General features: G+C 34.7%; 2 protein-coding genes and 2 long non-coding RNA genes across 4 annotated transcripts; 1 reads left to right on the top strand and 3 right to left on the bottom strand.

Moving 5' to 3' along the window:
- Positions 1-2,002: 2,002 nt before the first annotated feature.
- LOC112503207 lies at positions 2,003-2,973 on the top strand. Its single transcript, XR_003067886.1, has 2 exons — positions 2,003-2,550; positions 2,624-2,973. It is a non-coding gene; the product is annotated as an uncharacterized LOC112503207 (long non-coding RNA).
- Positions 2,974-5,328: 2,355 nt separating this feature from the next.
- Positions 5,329-6,073, bottom strand: LOC112503208. The gene is made up of 2 exons (XR_003067887.1): positions 5,911-6,073; positions 5,329-5,705 (listed from the first exon to the last, which is right to left on the bottom strand). It is a non-coding gene; the product is annotated as an uncharacterized LOC112503208 (long non-coding RNA).
- A 1,481-nt stretch (positions 6,074-7,554) lies between these two features.
- LOC112503212 (TMV resistance protein N-like) lies at positions 7,555-14,419 on the bottom strand. The gene is made up of 6 exons (XM_025107276.1): positions 13,926-14,419; positions 12,618-13,719; positions 10,658-10,939; positions 8,441-10,560; positions 8,166-8,262; positions 7,555-7,848 (listed from the first exon to the last, which is right to left on the bottom strand). The coding sequence occupies exons 1-6, from the start codon at positions 14,417-14,419 to the stop codon at positions 7,555-7,557; spliced, it is 4,389 nt and encodes a 1,462-aa protein (XP_024963044.1).
- Positions 14,420-16,600: 2,181 nt separating this feature from the next.
- Positions 16,601-17,915, bottom strand: LOC112503205 (putative disease resistance protein At4g11170). The gene is made up of 3 exons (XM_025107274.1): positions 17,214-17,915; positions 17,058-17,133; positions 16,601-16,955 (listed from the first exon to the last, which is right to left on the bottom strand). Exons 1-3 carry the CDS (start codon positions 17,809-17,811, stop codon positions 16,922-16,924), a joined length of 708 nt encoding a protein of 235 aa, XP_024963042.1. The 5' UTR covers positions 17,812-17,915; the 3' UTR covers positions 16,601-16,921.
- Positions 17,916-20,576: the final 2,661 nt, after the last annotated feature.

The following is a 20,576-nucleotide window of genomic DNA, read 5'->3' as shown; positions in this document are numbered from 1 at the left end:
TTTTTAAAACCTTCACAGTGTTTTTGCCTTGAAGGTTCGACTTTTTTTAAACTTTCACGGTGTTTTTGCTGTGAAGTTTATGTGTAAAAATGTGGTCTCACGGGTCTCACGAAAACAAGCTGTTCTCACGTGAACCCAACCATATATATATATATATATATATATATATAATTTTACATTAATTTCTCATTTATATGTCCATGCTTTATGCATAATCGTTTTTCCTTGTAAATTATAACGTTATTTTTTGGATCCTTTTGAGACAAATTTGGATAAATAAACCAAATATGATGATGATTCAAATACCATTTACTCATTTATTTAATTGCAAGAATGGTACTTGCACAATGCAGTAAGATACATCTTGATTTTAGTGTTTCGTTTTATTCTGTCCCCGTTGATATTGTAGTATGATTTTATGTGGTACTAAGAAAACGACAATGTTTTTTGTTTTTTGAATAAAATATAAATTTGAAAATATAATAAAATTTAAAAAAAGAAAATGCATCAATTTTAGTATCAAATTAAATATTTAAAAGTTCTTGTCTTTTTTTTGTGTAATTTCTTTAATTCCATTTTTTACTATAATTATATTTAGATTTAATAATAAAGTCATTTATTTTTGGTTTAATAATATAATTTTTTATAAAGATACTAGTTAATATTTTGTTAGAATTCATTCATTATCCTAAATATATTTTAGATTTTCTTATATTTAAATGAGATACATATCCATTGTTTGATTATATTTATCTGGAGTTAGTTACACGAATGCAAACGTGGAGCTTTAATAAGTGTGTTTACTTAATAAGCGCTTGTTGGGTAAAAGTCTTTTCCCTCACCTACCATGTAAGATTCTTTTCCCAAACTTAGCAGATAAGATTTTTAGTCTTTGCTATGCTCTTACTAGGTAAGATTCTCGTACATGTCATGCATACTCCATAAAGTAAGTAAAACCCGGTGGTAAGCACTAGTAAGCATTTGGTAAACAATCCCCGACAGAAAAAAAAAAAAAAAAAACATCAACAAATTCTTTAAAATGGAGAATCAAAAGTCAAAATCTCCAAGAAAAATTTAGGTTCATTTCCAACAACTTCTCCATTTTGGAGATTACCATGATAAGAGTCGTCGCCCTCACTTACCGGGTAAGACTTTTGGTCCTTGTCTCGCTCTTACTGGATAAGATTCTTGATATTGATCTTACCATATTTATCCAGTAAGGTCATATGACTTGATTTTTACTTACCGAATAAGCATTTGGTAAACGGCTCCTAAGTTAAAAGATAGCAGTGATAGCTAAGCTACTAATGGCATGTCAATAGTGGTTATTGTTTCTTTGGGGGTGGTCCATTGCATATGAAAAGATAAGGGATTGTAGAAGGATGAGATTGTGTGGCTACCAAAAATTATGAAACCAATATAATAAAAAGCTATTAATTGAGTCACTTTTTCTTCAATTTAATTATTGAGCTTTTATGAAAAATATAATGCAAAAAATTATTTTTTATATCAATTATTATAAATTTATTATGGTTCTTATTTGATTATCATCCCTCCTCAAATACATACACACAAATATATATATATATATATATATATATGTGTGTGTGTGTGTGTAAATACATGTCCACAATTTCATAAATGTGTAAATTATTACATTTTTTAATTAACAAAATGACAATTATCATTCATAATCGAGAGATCAATGAATTTATCTATCTCATAATTAAGAGTAGTATTGGAAAGTAGACATTACTTTTTGAAAGTGAACACTTTTTAAAGGTGTATACTTATTTATTTCTTAATAAAATCGGCAGAGGTATCCTCCGCTTTTTAAAGAAAAAAAAGAACTTTATTATCAATCATACAAACAATGCATAACTTATCCACACCCTCGTCATTAATATTACTTATTTTATTTTAAGTTTACAACTTTATTCCTGACAAATACCTTTCTCTCTCTATCTAACAACTAATGCATCTTTATATAGAAAATCTCCGGATCATGAAACAAAGTACTCCCACACTAGTAATCTTAAAATAGGAACATTTTGCTGGTCATTTGGTTCTGTTAAGTTGCAGACCCATGTCTCTAACTCCCAACAATCATTGTATCCCTTTGGTATAAAGCATTTGGTGGGTTTCTCTGTTCCTAATCTCTTGTTTTCGCCTTGTCTTAGATTATTGTCCCAATATTCACAACCAGCGATTAGCAGCTCAATTCGTGGTCTTTGTTGGTCTGTCAATTCTTGTGTTATTTGGGGTTTTCGGTTAAAGTGAAAGTGAGGTCGTAAGCCATTTTTATCAACCGTAGAGATTACAAAACCGTAACCCCATCGGCGGCCAACAATATCTTTAGTCTTGTAACTTTCTCTTGTTGATTGCTTTATGATACATTTGTCCTGCATTTGCTTTGTAAGAAACTATCCAAAAAGAGATTATAGATCACGTAAAACGATATCTTCAGTCTTGATGTCAATCATTCCTGGATCACCCGAAGCCTTTTCCCTTCATCATTTTCACACGGTCTGCTCACTTGATTAATTAATGGTATATTTGTCATTTATTTTTCCTTCAGAAAACCCCTTAATTGTCTTGTAATCTTTTAGTTGATGTGTATCAGTTTCTAGTGAAAAGCTATAAACAAAGCAGGCCCAGTTTTCACAACCAAAACAAGAGTTGAGTTTGCAAGGATGAATCTGGTTAAGAGAGATGATTACACCAACAGCTGCTGTAGTAGCAAACCAACATCAAGAACACAGCAAATCAGCAACAAGACAGCACCAGAAACTATCGGTCGAGAACTGCAGTTCACACTGCTTGACAGTAACATCATTTCAGTGAATAACTTTTTCTTGAATTTGAAGAGCAGCCCATTTACCTGCTTGAAAACTTGCATATTGACAGAAATGTATGACGGACTTCCTGGAACTGAAAACGGTAATTCACATAATGTAGGTGAAGTTTTTGCCTGAAATGCAGATCTCATCATTGCTTTGGACATATACACGAACACGTATCTGTATATAATGGTCATCTTGAAGGATGGAAGAATGTGACATTTGGATATAATGGATGTGAATGAGAACCACGGATCCCACGGCACTTTTAAGAAAAATATCCAAGAAGAGATTATAGATTACACTAAGTTTTAAGATTCCATATCTTCGAGCATTTCTTGAAGCAAAACATCAATTAATCATAGATCACCTAAACCCGGTTCTCATATCTTAACAATTTAAGTTACTATGAAGCAAAAGACAAAACTTTACGTCCAACAAGATATATATCTCTGCTGATATGGAACATGAGAGTCCTGTTCCAACCTCGTTACATGAATGACCAAAGACATATTGTCCAAGATCCTGTAAGAACAGTTGAAAATGAACGAAATGTGATATTGCAAGATTCTGTCGAAACAAAACAGCAGAAGAAAGAAATACAGTTTCATTTATAAGGAAGATGATGATACCATGTTTATGATGCAGCAACTTTATGACAGGAAATAAGAGTATTTTTGTTCAAATTGATGAAACATAGAAAAGGGAAGTCAGAACAGGTGATGACAAAAGGCTGAATGTTCAAGGTTTGGGAGACATACTCATTGACACCATACATGGACAGAAGAGGATTTCCCGTGTTTACTACATTCCTGAATTAAAACATAATCTGGTTAGTGTGGGACAACTACTACAAAAGGGTTATGATTTACACTTCAAAGAGAAGATATGTGAAGTAAGTGACCAATATGGAAGCCTTATGGGAAAGATCAACATGACAGGTAACAGAAAGTTTCCTTCAAATTTCAATGAAAACACCTTATTTTCTTTTAACATGTCTACAAAGCAAAACACCTTATTATGGCATCAAAGGTTTGGGCATACAAATCTTGGTTATTTAAGTTATATGCAAAAGCATAATCTTGTTAAAGGACTGCCTAGTCTAAGCAGAATAGAACAAGTGTGTGAAGGGTGTATGATCGGAAAACAGACTAGAGATTCTTTTCCCCAAGAGGAAGCTTGGAGAGCAACAAAGCCATTGGAACTTATCCACACAGACTTATATGGACCTATGAAGACCGCCTCTATCGGAGGTAACAGATACATACTCACCTTCATAGATGATTACAGTAGGATACTTTGGATTTATTTTTTAAAAGAAAAGTCTGAGGTCTTCAATATGTTCAAAATATTCAAGGCTTATGTTGAGAAACAAAGTGGTTACATGATCAAGACCATTAGATCAGATGGTGGAGGAGAGTATAACTCATACTTCCTTGATTTTCTAAAGGAAAATGGAATTCACCATCATAGATACACCCCTCAACAGAATGAGGTAGCTGAGAGATTAAATAGAACTCTTGTTGAAAAAGCAAGAAGCATGCTAAAGACCAATTGGCTGACTGCTTCACGAAAGCACTGCAGTATGGGAATTTCAAAAGCATGAAGGATCGCTTGAAGGTTCAATCCTGTCTAGCTTAAGGGGGTGTGTTGAAAGTAAGCTAGTCAGGTTAATCAATCTGCTCTATTGGGAATATGACAAATACTGTTAATTCTGTTAATATCGTTAGGAAGGATCATGACAGTTAATTAACTGTCATACCTGTTCATGAATGGTTGTGTCGTTCTGTTTGAAGGGTTGTAACTTGTATGACTTACTATTGATGATTGGAATAATAAGACTGGTATGCTTAAAGGTTTGTACTAACAAACTTTGCACCTATGATGTCGATGAATTCGAGCTTTATGCATTCAAGACCCACATGAAGATATCTAAGATTCTTCATGTTTCCAAGGCCTTTCATAACAACTTCTCGATTCAGTACTTTCGACCTGACCAATTGTATACATGTTGCTTCAGTACCCTGTGATCCAAAAGCAGTGCCAATGAAACTTGTGTCATAACAAACGAAAATGTGTTAGTTTCCTCAACCCTACATATAAACTCCATCTTTACCCGATTATTAGCCAATATAATCAGGAATGATAGGAAAGAGTGTGTGCCAAAAATTGTTTGTTTTGGATGCTTGAAAGCAAATTGTTTCTTATTAGTCTAAAACTGAACATTTCGTATTAACTTGTTACGCAAAAAAAGATCGAGAATTGGAGAGAGAGGCGAAGGAAGAGTCGCATAATCCATAGGATTCAGTTCACCTCTTAATAGAGCCGTTGTTTCCATGAAGACCACGACAGTGTGATAAGACATGTAGAAAGACCAAAGACCAACACACGATGAACATAGGACAGCTGTAGTTACTTGTATTCCTTAATACTAGTTGTGTACCCACACAATTTTAGCGAGATGTAAAAGTTTATTATAAGCTGATAATAGAAAACTAATATGATTCCTCATAGAGCAGAGTATGATGCTTAGATAAAGAATACATGGTACAAACAGAATCATATCAACATTTCTGTTACAAGCTGAAAGATCCAAGGTCCATTTATTAATTAATGACAAAAATTGAAGAGTTGTAGTTGATTAATGAGAACCATAGGCTATGTAAGATTAATGAAGCATCCTGCATTTGCCTCAAGGATTCTGTGGCTCGGTTATTAGCAGTCTGTGCGTTGTGCATGCTTAAGGCGTTTTGATATCTATCGTATATGATCCCCAGGAAAAATCAGAGTTTTGGGATGGAACAAAACTCCACCGTGTTAGACAATAAGTATTCTCCATCTCGCCATGGAAGATTCGCCTGACAGCTGTAAATAACATTAGAAAATAACTAAATAGAAGACAGTGAGCAACAATATGCAACATTCAATGAATTCTATAGACCCAAAGCAAAATGTTGGCAATTTTAAGACATGGTGAACCTATGGTTTCTTCTTAGACCTCAATCAGTGCTCGAAAGATATGCATTTAAGGTTCAATTTATATGAAATCATGAGTTATATAAGAAAATACCTTTGAATAGTACTCGGCCAGAGCAAACTTCTTCAAATTAACATATCTCGCACTTGCTGAGTCCATTCATGAATGATCGCTTCATAAAGATGACAATACCCTGAACAAACAAAATGAAGCATGAACATGTGAATGATCCCGCACTTACAATTTTAGGTTGCATGAACATGTGAATGAGGCACCATATTCAATGTCTTTCATTTTTTGGTTTGCATGAACATGTGAATGAGACCAGGAGCAGACCTATTAAGAGCTAAGTGGGCTCCCATGCATCCGCTCACTCGATTATTGTAAGAGAAAAGAATCGTCGTCTGAAAGGTGCATCCACTTGATTTTAGAGGGTGTTCTCAAATACTTTGGAACCAGAACTCATAACAAATATCAAACATGGGTGAAGATACAACTACCAGGTTCAAACACACAATCCCAAGCACAATTAGAGACATAACTACCGTTGTACCGCAGTTTCTTGTTTATTTTTCTCCCATTTTGATTTTGTAACTTTTCTTTAGGATTTATTTAAAAGTCATTTTATATCTCGTTTTTAAAAGCAATATAAATTTATTTTAAAGATCAAGGTCAATTCCATTTGAAAAAATGTATTGTATTCCCCAAATCGACACAATTGACTTTTCTTTAGGTCAAAACGTTACTTTGTTGACCTTTAAAGGTACACCTGTCCAGAATAATTCCTAGCCCCGCCACTGAATCAGACACCATATTAACAATGAATGCTTGAATTCCTCCCGTGTATTCACTTGTGTATAGAACCTAGAAAAACCTATTAAAAAGATGAATGTTTGAACTCTTTCTGTGTATTCACTGAGTGGGTCATGTGCAAATTCATTTAAAAATAATATATATAAGGGGATGGGGGAGAGTCGGACGATTGATAAGTCCAAAGACGCATAAACAACTTAAGAATTTTAAACAATTAAATGGACGAGACTAGCAATGAGCATCAATCAACTAATCCTTTGGAATATGTATCATCGACTCATTCAACCAGTTTTCTCAAAAGAAAGTTGGTTAGGACATCGACACACGTCAATATTCTATTCCTTATAAAAGCATGATCAGACTTGGACACTCTACGATTAATCTCTAATTAGCTAATCAAACCTAGTCAAAACTTAGAGTTTAATTGCCAATTGCATTAACGTCAAGCGTCAACATTTAACATAAATATCAATTGTGTATCGTGTGCTACTTAGATAAACCGAAAAGCAGTTACGGACTTAAAAGTTCATCTAGAGACTCGAAATTGAATCAGACATATAAAGGGATCATACTCAAAATATCCAACTCAAAACAATAAACATATAACTCTAAAATCGCATAAAAGGCTTCAAATGATATTAAAATCACCATAAGTCTCTACTAATCCAAATTCAAAGTAAATCACATACTCATTACCAGAATATGAAGTTTAGTTGCTCATATCTGAAATTTAAAAACCAGAGGTACTTACGAAAGTTTGCAGGAAGAACCCAGGAAATTGTCTCCAAAATGGCCTCCCAGAATCTGAAAATCGATCGAGAGCTCCCAAAATCTGGAAATCTGCTTACCGTTTCTTCCCGATTTATGGTTCTCTTCCTCTCGATCAACAGTTTYTGCTTACTCTCTCTGCTGGTCGATTTYTGATCAATCCCTCTCGATCAACAGTTTCTGCTTACTCTCTCTGCTGGTCGATTTCTGATCAATCCCTCTCCCGATCGGCTTCCTGTCTTGCTCCCTCCTCCTCGACAGTTTCTCGTCCTGCTCCCTCTCAATCGATTGATTTCTGCTCTCTTTCTCTGTTTCTGGTTCTGCCCTCCGATTTCTATCCTCTGGTTCTCGTCCTCGTCTCCCTCTCGACAGTTTTTCCAATCGATCCCAGAAAACCGCCAGACGTGACTGCTGTTTCTGGGCTGCAGCTTCATCATGATAATTCCAAATCTGGAACAACGTGATCTTGGTTTCAAGAAATAGAATAATAATACGTAATCATAGAGATCCTAATTGACATTATGTTTAATTACATTACAGAAGTAGCATGAAGAATCAACGGTGTAGGGTGTTTAAAGATGAAACCACGCCATTTATCCGAGTCCTCATGCATGGATGGACGATAACTTCAATGAAATACCCGTAACAACGATGTCGATAAATTCAGCTTCATACCTATGGTTTCTTTTTAGATCTCAATTAGTGCTCGAAAGATATGCATTTAAGGTTCAATTTATATGAAATCATGAGTTATGTAAAAACACCACCTTTGAATAGTACTCAACCACAGCTAACTTCTTCATATTACCGTATCCTACACCGCTGAGTCCATTCTTGTATGATAGCTTCATAAACATGACATCCCTGAAGAAACAAAATGAAGCATGTTTAAAGAAATAGTCATGCAACAGATTGATATCCCCACTTGATTCATGTCAAGAATAAGTAAGCACCTCATTTTCAGCCCCCTCTTCGTCTCTACATCCTGTTATTGATGCAGTGCAGTAAGATCCATTCGTGCCAACAAGAGAAAATATGGTACAGTACAGTACAGCAGCCTCCTGTAGTTGTTGTTGTAGTTGTAGTTGTGGTTGTTCCATCTTCTGATTGAACATTTTCCAGACCTCCTAACGATGAAATGCTCGGGGGAAGATTATTTATGCTTGTACCTCGTATATCCAACTTTTCTAAACATTCTAAACATCCAAGTTCCTCTGGCAATTTCTCAACTCTAATAGAATCATGGAGACTGAGATATTTTAGACTTTTCAACCTACATATGTTGTTCGGAATATCTCGTAAAACTAGACATCGTTCTAGTATTAGCCTCTCTAAACATTCTAATCGACCAAGATCCTCCGGTAACTTCTCAAGAAGCTCACAGTCATAAAGTGATAGAGATTTCAGATGTTTCAACATACAAATGCTATACGGAAGATGTTTAATCTTTTTAGACATCAAATATAGTTCCTCTAAACATTCTAATCGGTCAAGCTCCTCTGGTAACTTCTCAAGAAGCATACAACCAAAAAGATTGAGAAATTTTAGATGTTTCAACGATAAAATGCTATCAGGAAGATGTTTAATACTTGGAGACGACAAAGTGAGCTGCTCTAGACATTGTAAGTTGTCAAGGTCTTTGGGCGCCTCTGGAATATCGCATCTGAGTGTAAGGTATCCTAAGTGCTGTAAACCACAAATGCTTCCGAAAAAACTCTCAAGGTCTGTGCAAGCACAAGAGGAACCTATCGAAATAAGCTTCTCAACATTTCCAATCAATGAGGGTTGATCTTCATGATATGTACAATCAAACTGAAACTTGGGGAAATTATCATCGGGGTGCAATGGGCATGTATCTATCAACTTTCCATTCAGATATAAGCTAGGTAATAATAATCCATAAGATCTCTCGATATATAAATTTGTAAACCTCAAAAAACCTTTTGCTTTTAAGTTGGTGAGGTTTTTTAGACCTCCAATGGGAGCAAGAAGTTTTACCAAACTGGAACATTCTTCAATGTGTAAACTCTGGAGATTTGGAGTTCCCCCAAGGTCAAGGGTCTTCAACTTTGAGCATCCTTTGATGTCCAGAGATTTGAGCATTACGTCTCCAACGGGGATGTGAAGTTCTACCAAATCACAAGATGTAAGAATCAACTTCTTGAGATTTCGGGTCAGCTCAAGGGTACTCAACTTTGAATTAATCACTTCGAGGTCTTCGAGTTGTTGATATCTGACGGAATCGAGAAGTTGTACCAAATCATCATGCCCATCAAGAGTCAAAGCCTCAAGATTCCGAGTCATCCCAAGGTCAAAGGTCCTCAACTGTGGACATCCAAGGCTGAGGGTTCTTAGTTTGCAACGTTCWTCSTGCATGCGAAGTTCCACCAAATTATAACATCCTTGAAGTTTTAATGTCTCGAGATTCGGAATTGACCCAATGTCAAGGGTCCTCAACGTTGGAATATCGAGGACAAGGGATTTGAGTTGTTGACATTCAAGGAACATGTCATGTTCTACCAAATAATCACATTCTTCTAATTTCAATATCTCGAAATCCGAAGTTGGTCCAAGGTTAAGGGACCTCAAAGAAGGTGGACAACTCAAGTCGAGGGATTTGAGATGTGGACATTCACGGTGGATGCAAAGTTCTACCAAATCCTTACATCCATGAAGATTCAGTGTCTCGATATTCGGAACCAACCTAAGGTCAAGAGACCTCAACTTTGAACCACTCAGGTTGAGGGATGTGAGTTGTGGACATTTACATGGCATGACAAGTTCTACCAAATCACAACAAYCATTAAGATTTAACGTCTCGATATTCGAAACCAACTTAAGGTCAAGGGACCTCAACTTTGGACTACTCACGTTGATGAATTTGAGTTGTGGACATTCACATGGAATGTGAAGTTCTACCAAATCTAAACATTTCATAAGATTCAATGTCTCGATATTCGGAACCAACCTGAGGTCAAGGGTACTCAACATTGAACCATTGAGGTTGAGGGATTTGAGTTTTGGGAATGGAAAAGGCATGTGAAATTCTACCAAATCACGACTATATTCAAGATCTAATATGTCGAGATTTGGAGTTAGCCCAAGGTCAAAGGTCGTCAAACTTGACCAACGGAGCGTAAGGAATCGGAGTTTGGGAAGAACCTATGATAAGAAAAAGAAAAGATGGAGAGTGTGTAAAAAGAGAGCAATAGATGTGTAATGTCATAATATATAAATGATGCAAAACCATTATTCTTACCTTTCTCTCTCCCCCTTCCCAAAGTTGTTTCATGCCCCAAATTTCAAGAGCAACAAGATTACTTCCTTGAAATGTTTTCGGTAAAACATGTAAACGACAATGTTGGAACTTCAGATATTGCAAAGAATCTGGTAAGTAACCGCCATCTTCATCAAAGTCCAAATCTATTGCACAGTCGATCACGTGAAGAAATCGAAGTTTCTCCATCTTTTTAAGACCTTTCATAATAGTTTTTTTATTGACTTTTGTCGTGAACAAATCTATACATGTTGCTTCAGTCCCCTGAAATCCAAAAGTATTGACCATGAAACTTACGGGTGTAAATGATACCAGAGAACTCGCCAACTACTCGAGATCGACTTGGTCAAAACTCGGTCAACACTCGACTCCAATAGGCTCCGCTCAAACTAGAACTCGACTCGAAATATATTAACGAGTTGAGTCGAGCTACCCAATACTCTACTCAAAAAGCTCGTGAGATACTCAATTTTTGTATATATAATTAGTTTTACAAATATAATCAGTTTTATAATATAATATGTACAATATAATGTAATAAAAACGTCTTATATTTATAAATATTTGAACAATATTGGACATTTTTAACTATAAAAACTAATCAATAATTTTGTCTACTAAAATCATAATTAAAAAAAGGGAAAATTAGTTTTATAATATAATATGTACAATATAATGTAATAAAAACGTCTTATATTTATAAATAATTTTTTGAGGAAACCAACTTTCAAAATCGTCATTTTGGGGAACCAACTTGCACCTGATTCCTATTTTNCTGATTCCTATTTTAGAGAACCAACTTTCAAAATCGTCATTTTGGGGAACCAACTTGCACCTGATTCCTATTTTAGAGAACCAACTTTCAAAATCATCATTCTGGAGAACCAACTTACACCTGATTCCTATTTTGAGAAACCAACTTGAAAAATAATTATAGAAAAATAACTAAAATTCTTTTTTTTTTTCCAAAAATTAATGCAATAAAATCTATTTTTCATTTCAAATCTCGTTTTTTTTCATTCAAATATCAAATTGAACATTTAAAAAAAAAATCCAAATTACCACAATAAAAATTGTTTTTTACTAATGCAAAAAAAATCAACTTGATAGAAAAAAATTAATTGATACGGATTGATAAGATATAAAATTCTTGAATGTGATATTTAATATTTATTTTTTATTGCATCAATTAATTTTTTTCTATTAAATTGATTTATAGGAATCAGGTGCAAGTTGGTTCCCCAAAATGACGATTTTGAAAGTTGGTTCTCTAAAATAGGAATCAGGTGCAAGTTGGTTCCCCAAAATGACGATTTTGAAAGTTGGTTCCCCAAAATAGGAATCAGGTGCAATTTGGTTCCCCAAAATGACGATTTTGAAAGTTGGTTCCCCAAAAAAGAAATTAGGTGAAAGTTGATTCTATTTTGGTGCAATTTTCCCTTGAAAAAGACAAAGAAACTACAAATTTTTTGCTGAAGTTGTCCCACATTGGAATAGAGATGGTAAAAAAAGAATGAAGAGGTGTTATAAAAAGAGAGGGAGGTTAATCAAGTTTGTAACTTTGTTTTTTTGATGATGAAGTTTAAGGTGCATCTCTTTAATCATTTAAAATTTAAGAGAACACATTTAAGTTTTATATCCCTAAAATTTCATAAATTTTGACGGGTGAGCTTGATTCGAGTTCGAGTTGGAGCTTCATCCGAGTAGGAGTTCGAGCTCGAGTTTAAAAAAGTGCAATCAAGTTTGAGTCAAGTCTAGTTTTAACTACTTGCGAGTTTTTGAGTCGAGTTCGAACTTGAGAAATGGCTATCGAGTTTGAGTCAAGTATATTGATACTCGAACTCGACTCGCATCATTTACACCCCTAGTGAAACTTACTTAAGTCATGCTGATTAAAAATTTGTTGGTTTTTTTCAACTTTACAAATAAATTTGATTCTTACCAAATCGTTAACCAATATATCTTCAATTTCCTTCGTAATACACAATCGGGAGCGTCTTCCAGGCTCATTAAGGTTCGAACGACGAACAATGTATCTCCCCATTTCTTCTATATGGTCATGCATCGTCAAGTACCCATATTTAGAAATAGTTACGAGAGATTTGTTCTGAAGAACAGTCAAACCGTGTATAGCATGAAATCCACGGCTTTCAAGCGCTATGATTGCTTTTTCTTCCTTCCAACCTTTCAATATGCATGCAACATCTAGGAATATTTCCTTGCAATCGGTATCTAGACCCATATAGCTTAATTCCAGCTTTTGTAGAGTTTTATCCAATGGAATTTTTTCAAGTCTTGCAAGGGTATCTATCCATACACGCTCCTTTGCATTACAGAGAAACGCACCCAAAACTGTGATTGTTAAGGGGAGACCAGCAGCATAACTTACAATGTCTCTTGATAGCTTTTCGTACCCAGGATTTGGACTCTCTTTCCCAAATGCACACCTACTCAAGAGGCAAATTGCTTCGTCATATGTTAATAGATTGACATCGTGAATATTGGAGTTCGCTACTTTGTGTGCTACCAATACTTGCTTGTCTCTTGTTGTAATGATAATTTTACTTCCCGGCTTAAACCAATTAGGTTCACCGGCTAACGCCTTGAGCTGCTCTACATCATCTACGTCATCTAGAACAACAAGAACCTTTATACCACCCATCTTCTTTTTCATCTCCTTTTTCCCTTCAAGAACCCCATTTACATATATGTCTTGCTTTTTCAACACATCTCTAAGGACTTGTTGTTGCAACGATTTCAAACCTAATTGAAGAGAATTTGAACATTCCCGGACATTCTCCACAAAGCTGCTACCTTCAAACTCATCGCATATTCGATCAAAAACAGCTCTGACCAAAGTTGTCTTCCCACCACCTCCCATCCCCACGATTCCTATCATGCTTAACTCATCGGGAAATGCGTTTAAAGATGAAACCACACCATTTATCCGAGTCCTCATGCCTATTAAATTGCCATCAGTGCTGACGACGGGTAGCTTGGATGAGATATCCTTAACAACTAGTTTGATAAATTCAACTTCATGCCTGTATGTTAAACAAGAATCAATTAGCTTTCTCAAACTCCAACATGAACAATTACTTGTATATCTACAAAATACAAACATATAATTAAGAGCTATAAAGGAGTTACATATATAATCATATTTCAGTTTGATCCTTAGCGAAGAGTACTCAATTTCGAGTCAGAATTTGACGATAAAACGCGAAAAGAAACAAAATGAAAGAATTACCCATCTGCGGTGGTCCTCAAGTCCCTCCCACTGAATGATGCTGCATCTTGTAGAGCCTTTCTCCATTTCCCTTCAGACTCTTCTTTTTCACATTTGGCAAAGGCTTCTCCAAATGCCCCACTTTGTTTACGGACTTCAGTCGGTTCCACATCATAGAAGATGGGGTAAAGGGTCTGCTCAGTCTGCCTCTTTTGGCACTCCGTAATCATGACAAGTTCGTCCAAGCACCAAGACGATGATACGTAGTTCTTGGAGAAAACAATGACATGGAGTCTTGATTCTTCAATGGCTTGAATGAGTTCCTTACGGATCTTTTTCCCTTTCTCAAGGTTCTTGTCATCCTTGTAAGTTTCAATGCTTTCTTTCTTTAGAGCCTCATAAAGATGATCGACGAAGCTCTTACGAGTATCTTCACCTCTAAAACTCAAAAATACATCATACTTGAAGCTGGTCTTGGGAATGGATGAAGCTGAAGAAGAAGAAGAAGAAGCCATTGAAGGTATGATTGAACGATCCTAGTTTCTCAAATCAAAAAGTCGTTGCAAAACTTGATGAAATGATGAGATGTATAACCCTCGAGAAGGTGATGGCTATGTGAAAGTGTGGTGTTTGTTTGGAGAAACAATAGATAGGATTATCCTTTGAAGAGTAAATTATAGATTTAGTCCATGTAGATATATAAAACTTACAGTTTGATCCCTAACCAAAATAAAAAAGCATGGATAGAGTATTCGGGTTCTTTTTTGTACCTTGTGTGTTTTGATGAAACTTGTTTCTCTTTCTCTGTGATGCATACATACACTACTGATCAACTTTTCTGGTGATCTAATCTGTCGAAAATCCTTCGAAAAACAGTATTAAAAAACAAATTTTAATTAATTATGTATTTAGTTAAATTTTATAGTCAACCCATAAGTAATTTAATCAAATATTTCTATTTTCTTTTTTAATTTTAAAAACCAACCAATGAAATATATTTTATTTTTCATTGAAATATATTTTATTTTTCATTAAAATAAATTTCATTAGTGATTCTTTTTAAATCTTTTTTATTTTTTTAATTTAAGAAATCATATATATAATATATTTTATTTTTAATTAGAATAAATTTAATCAGTAATTCTTTTTAAATTTTTTTATTTTTTAATTTAGAAAATCACAAACATAATTTTTTATTTTTTTTTAAAATAAGTTTCATCAATAATATTTTTTAAATGTAAGTATTTGTTTTTGTAAATGTAAGTATTTTTTTGGTATATTTGTTTTATTTTATAGATGTAAATACTTTTTTGATACAAAAAATGTTTAAGTACTTAATCATTCAAAATATGAAGCCCATTGGCTTTTTTTTAGACTTTTTCTATTATTTTATCACATTAACCAGTTTTATAGGTTATAAGGATGTATGTAACAAGTTACTTAACAGATGTTTAGAAATATTCACGGACTTATTTATTTCAAAAAATTGTCTAAGAACTTAATAATTCCAAACACTAAATTTTATTGGGTTTTTTTAAACTTTTCTTAAATCATTTAAAAAAAATGAATGCCGACACATATAAACAAAGATGACAGCCTGAGAGTTTAAATTATTGGAGATATGACTACACATTGTGGTTGTACCAATTCTTGTTCGCAACTATTAGAGTGAACTACATTTTTAGTTCCTAAGGTTTGGTGGTTTTTACTACTTTCATCCATATTATGAAAAATTAACAAAACATGCCCCTATAATTGCATTTTTTAACAAGTTATGTTAGTGTGGCTGTCTCTTTCTAACAAGCAAAGTTTTTATGTTTGTTGTTTTTATAATGAACCGATTCCTGGATAAACAACAAATTAAATTCTTGTGGTTGCATTAGAGACCCAATTTCGTTAAAAAAAATTACAACCAGGGGAACGTAATTTTATAAATAAATGTATTTTTAAATAATTTTATAATGTATTTTTATAAGACAATGTAATTTTAATGATATTAAAACACATTTTTAAAGTGTATTTGAGTGACCCAATTGTAAATTTTATAATGTATTAAAAATATATATCATTAAAAAAATCTTATTTTTTAATGTCGGGATTGACAGCCCATAACCGGTTATGAAGTACCTTGACCATTTGTCAAACAAGGTGACCCGCTTATTTATGTCAAACCAAGTGATCCACCTATTTATGTCAAGATGTGAAGTACGACACAAAATGATAAGGGAGAAGTAGTCCTACAAATGTCGACATAAGAAAGTGAACCACATATCAGGATAAGAAACAACTACCATTTCTTATTGGATTAGTCGGTTTAAATGCGGTGACTCCGGGCTATCTGCAAAGCAGATAGTGGTCTTGGGATTAGTCGGCTCGCATAGCGGGTTGGATATCCAGTTTAATAAAAAAAAAAAAATCTGCTAAATTTTTCTGTGTTCAAGCTGAGGGGCTGCAGTAAGTGATGGACTAAATTTGAAACTGTTTTTAATACTCAGTGGTCAATGTGCAAAGAAATGGATTTTCTATTTAGAACTCTGTGGCTAAAGAGTAAATCAATAACATAAAAATCAAGCAATAACATGGGTCATCTTCTTGACCCGGTTTTTGCCCCAAATAGGATCCAACTCCATAAACACATAAAAATCAAGCTTCAAACTTGTCACTCAAATCGACATCCCAATATAACCTTACAAGTTTAACCGTAGTTTTATAGTATATTTTATACTTATACTTGAACATAATGATGCAATTCGATGATATAATACATGGAGGAACCAGAATCATATCAACATTTCTGTTACAAGCTGAAAGATCCAAGGTCCATTTGTTAATGATCGAAATTGAAGAGTTCTAGTTCATGGATGAGAACCATAGGGCATGTAAGATTAATGAACATCCTGCATTTGCCTCAAGATTTATGGGAACTGTTGGCAGCCTGTGCATTCTGCAGGCTTAAGATCCATCCGTGCCGAAAGGAGAAAGTAAGGTTGGAACAGCACATGCCCTTGAATAGCTACTTACTTTTCTTTCTGTGTTTCTAACTGCCATATGCTGCACCGTTATACATATAACACAACAAAGCAATTAAACAAAAGTTGCAAAGTGATCTTAATATATAGAACAAGGTTAACAGCTGAGATTCTTTTGAGTTACTTGCTGGCTGCTGCTGCAGATGCATCTTGACCAAGCTGCAAACCCATGCCTGGTTGATTGGCCATAAAACGTGCAGCTAAACATTTCATATTAATTTGTTAAGAAAAAAGGTAACCCATTTGATATTCAAAGATAAAAGTGTATTTTCTTTTAGACCTTCACTCAATTTGCGGGTGATCTCAAGATTTTCAATCGAGTCAACAAGAACCTTTCTACGAGGCAAAAAAAAATTCATCATCTTTTTCCCGTCAAAAACACCATTTACCATGATGCCTTGATCATTTAGGACATCTCTTCGGACTTGCTGTTGCAACCACTTCAAACCTAAGGAAAGGGACTTTGAAACTTTCCGAACATTCTCAACAAAGCTGCTACCTTCGAACTCATTGCATATTTGATCAAAAAAAGCTCTTTCCAAAGTTGTCTTCCCAATACCCACCATTCCCGTGATTCCTATAATGCAGAACTCATCAGTAAAAGAGTTTAAAGATGAAACCACGTCATTTATCCGAGTCCCCTTGCTTATTAAACGGTCATCAACGCTGATGGAATGCAACTTTATTGGAATCTCCTTCACAACTATTTTAATAAATTCAGCTTTATGCCTGTGCGTTAAAGAATAATCAATTAGCTTTCTCAAACTCCCATATATATGAATATGTTGCATCTTTATGTATCCTCTTTCTTTTATGCCCGTCAAAGGCTTCTCCAAATGCCCCACTTTGATTGCGGACTTCAACGGGTTCCACATCATAGGGTAAACAGTCTGTTCAGTGTGCGTGTTTTAGCACTCCATAATCTTGACAAGCTCGTCCAAGCACCAACATGAAGATGCATCTAGTTTCATGTTCTTTAGTTTAAGAGGCTGAAAAAGATGGTGAACGAATCTGTTACGAGTGTCTTCACCTCTAAAACTCAAAAATACATCGTACTTGGTTGATGATATTAAGGGGTAATGAATGAAAATTTGAATGAGTGAGAGTGTTTGGTATTATATTATGCAATTAATGATTAACTTAAATGGGTTAGAAACCATTCAACCCCAAAATCAGGTATATAGGATCAGAGGTGCTCAAAAACTGACCAACCCGGTCAACTCAAGCCAAAGAAACCCAGAAAAACATCAACTCGAGATAACCCGACACATTGATACAAAATTATGTCCAAACCACATCTATTGGGTTGGAACAGGGTTGGGGTAATTTGAACCCAACTCAACCCAATGAACATGATGCATTATACCATGGATTTAATATGATTATTTAGTTCTTGATTAATATATGTACATTAGACATTAGACCAACCCGTAATTATTTATATTCAAAATTATATTACAATTTCAACAATAATTTTACTTTCTTATTTGCATGAACTTTCAACTTCTTTTTTTGAGTTTGTTAGCGTTGTTTGTATGTTCTCATTTTAATTTTCCTCGTTTAAACAAAACTCTTAGCAAGATTGTAAATAATGTACCAGATTTCAACCTGATTAACCTGACCAACCGAAACCCAACCCGCACGTACGGTTTGGGTTGTGTTGGGTTAGGTTGAGATCTTTCAAACCGCAAATATTGAGTTGGCTTATTCAAATGCCTTCAACCAATTGAGGTGATTCAAAAGGCCCCGGATAGAAAACAGATGGATTAAGAAGTTTCATGTTTTGATCATTCAAAGATTCGAACAGTAGAGAGGTCATACGCACCATTGAAGTGGACAGCGGTGTGCTGATGCAAAGCTGTTGGACAGATCTGTGTGATTGTGGTACATAGATCATATCTTATTCATTTGAGCTCCAAACCAGGTTATTTCAGATTCTCTGAACAGATAACGAATCAATGCACACTTTTTATGTTTTGAGTTTTTGCAAACTCTGGAGCTATCATGGTCTGATTTAGTGTGAAAGTTGGTGTAAAGTTGTCGGACAGAAACCTTCTATGTTGATTCGTGTATCAAAGAACACTAGAGGGTAGACCAGAAGGGACCGGTTGTATGGACCAGAGACAGCCTCAAATCAGAAAGAGGTATGATCAGCTTCAATGAACCAAAAGCTCTAGTTATATAGACACACGCACATGGTTTAAGAAAGTTATTTAACTATTTCTAGTATATCGTTGTATAATAATAATTAGAATATTGTAATTGAAATTAATAGCATGAACTTAAGGAAGATGTTGAAGATATATAGATTCATTTAGTCCAGTAGGTAAGTGGGACAACATCTTTGTGGTTACCAATCATCAGGATGAAGAACATTATATATGTTTGTGTTACTTGTTTTGAATGTTGGGAGGAAGGGTGATGGAGATTGTTACTTATATATGTTTGCAATAACATGATGCAGATTGGGTTGATATCTGACATAATTGGCAAAAAGGAAAGAGGCATTAGCAAGTGTAGTTGGAAAATGCACAGAGACTGTAGCAGTAGAGGTAGTTTTGATGCTTGAATCTTGATATAGACTTGTGGTCTGCTGGTTACTTAGAAGAATTTTAGCTATTATTGTATCATAAGGAGTATAATGAGCATGAGACTCACTAAGTTGATTTCAGATTCTCTGAACAGATAATGAACCAGAGGTCACGTGAACTAGATCTACATAGCCCGACCTTTTAAAAGCTTGTTGTCAGCTTTGCGCTGCTCTAGCTTTTTGCACACAACTTTCACCTCGAAGCTCCAAAATTCATGATTCCAGTTGCATTGGAAAGATAAAACATATATCTACATCTTTGAGATTTTGAGTTTTCTCAAATTCAATGTGAAGATACGACTTATTCTGTGTCAAAGTCTATAGATGGGTGCTGGACAGAAGCTACGTACTTTACTCATTTCTTCCTAATTTCAGAATGATGTTCCCTCGTCTATTCTTCATAGATTCAAGCTACGACTTTGATATATATATGTCACTCCCTAATATGGTCTTAAAGTTTCAAGCTCTGAGCTTTAGAGTTTACTCAACGAGGTTTCAAAGACAAATGTTTGTTTTAACGACTGTTTTGCGCAGCTGTGAGAAAACATGCACAACTCACTCAATTTTCATCCAAAATGGATGAATCAGAGATTGATGAAAAGCTAAGAGACTGGAGTTCAATGTTTATGTTTTGTGTTTTCTCTCAATGAATCTGCTTGATAGTCAAAAACAGTGATGAAGTTGACACATGAAAGCTGGACAGAATTTAAAATGTCAGTTTTTCAACGAGATATTGTATTTTTGGCGTTATAGGAAACCCAACAACAATGAAGTTTTGACCAGTACATAAAGCATTTATATGTTTATCCCACTTTAGTGAAAAGAGTCACAGTTGGGGTAATTTAACTTCATCAGTGTGTATTAAATCATGGTTCGTGTGGGACGAAAGATGGTAATCATAAATCTATTAGTCATTTCTCCCAAGTCCCAATAACGGTGCAATTCTTTGAAATGTTGTTTTCTTTGAAAGCATGACAAGGATCTCACCTACGCAAAAACCAATCAAAAGATCTCGAGTATCTCTTGCAACACGTACATCTGGAGGCAACATCT

Source organism: Cynara cardunculus, unplaced genomic scaffold, assembly GCF_001531365.2.
Source record: "Cynara cardunculus var. scolymus isolate 2C unplaced genomic scaffold, CcrdV1 Un_Scaffold_2684, whole genome shotgun sequence".
In the NCBI taxonomy this organism is placed as follows: Eukaryota; Viridiplantae; Streptophyta; class Magnoliopsida; order Asterales; family Asteraceae; genus Cynara; species Cynara cardunculus.
This window is presented reverse-complemented; position numbering and strand designations above follow the sequence as displayed.

Coding starts and splice junctions, on each gene's coding strand:
- LOC112503205 (XM_025107274.1), bottom strand. CDS start 17,811: ATGATGTGGAACCCGTTGAAGTCCGCAATCAAAGTGGGGCATTTGGAG. Junction 17,134..17,213: donor CACCCGCAAATTGAGTGAAG/GTCTAAAAGAAA, acceptor TGAAATGTTTAG/CTGCACGTTTTATGGCCAAT. Junction 16,956..17,057: donor TCTGCAGCAGCAGCCAGCAA/GTAACTCAAAAG, acceptor ATAACGGTGCAG/CATATGGCAGTTAGAAACAC.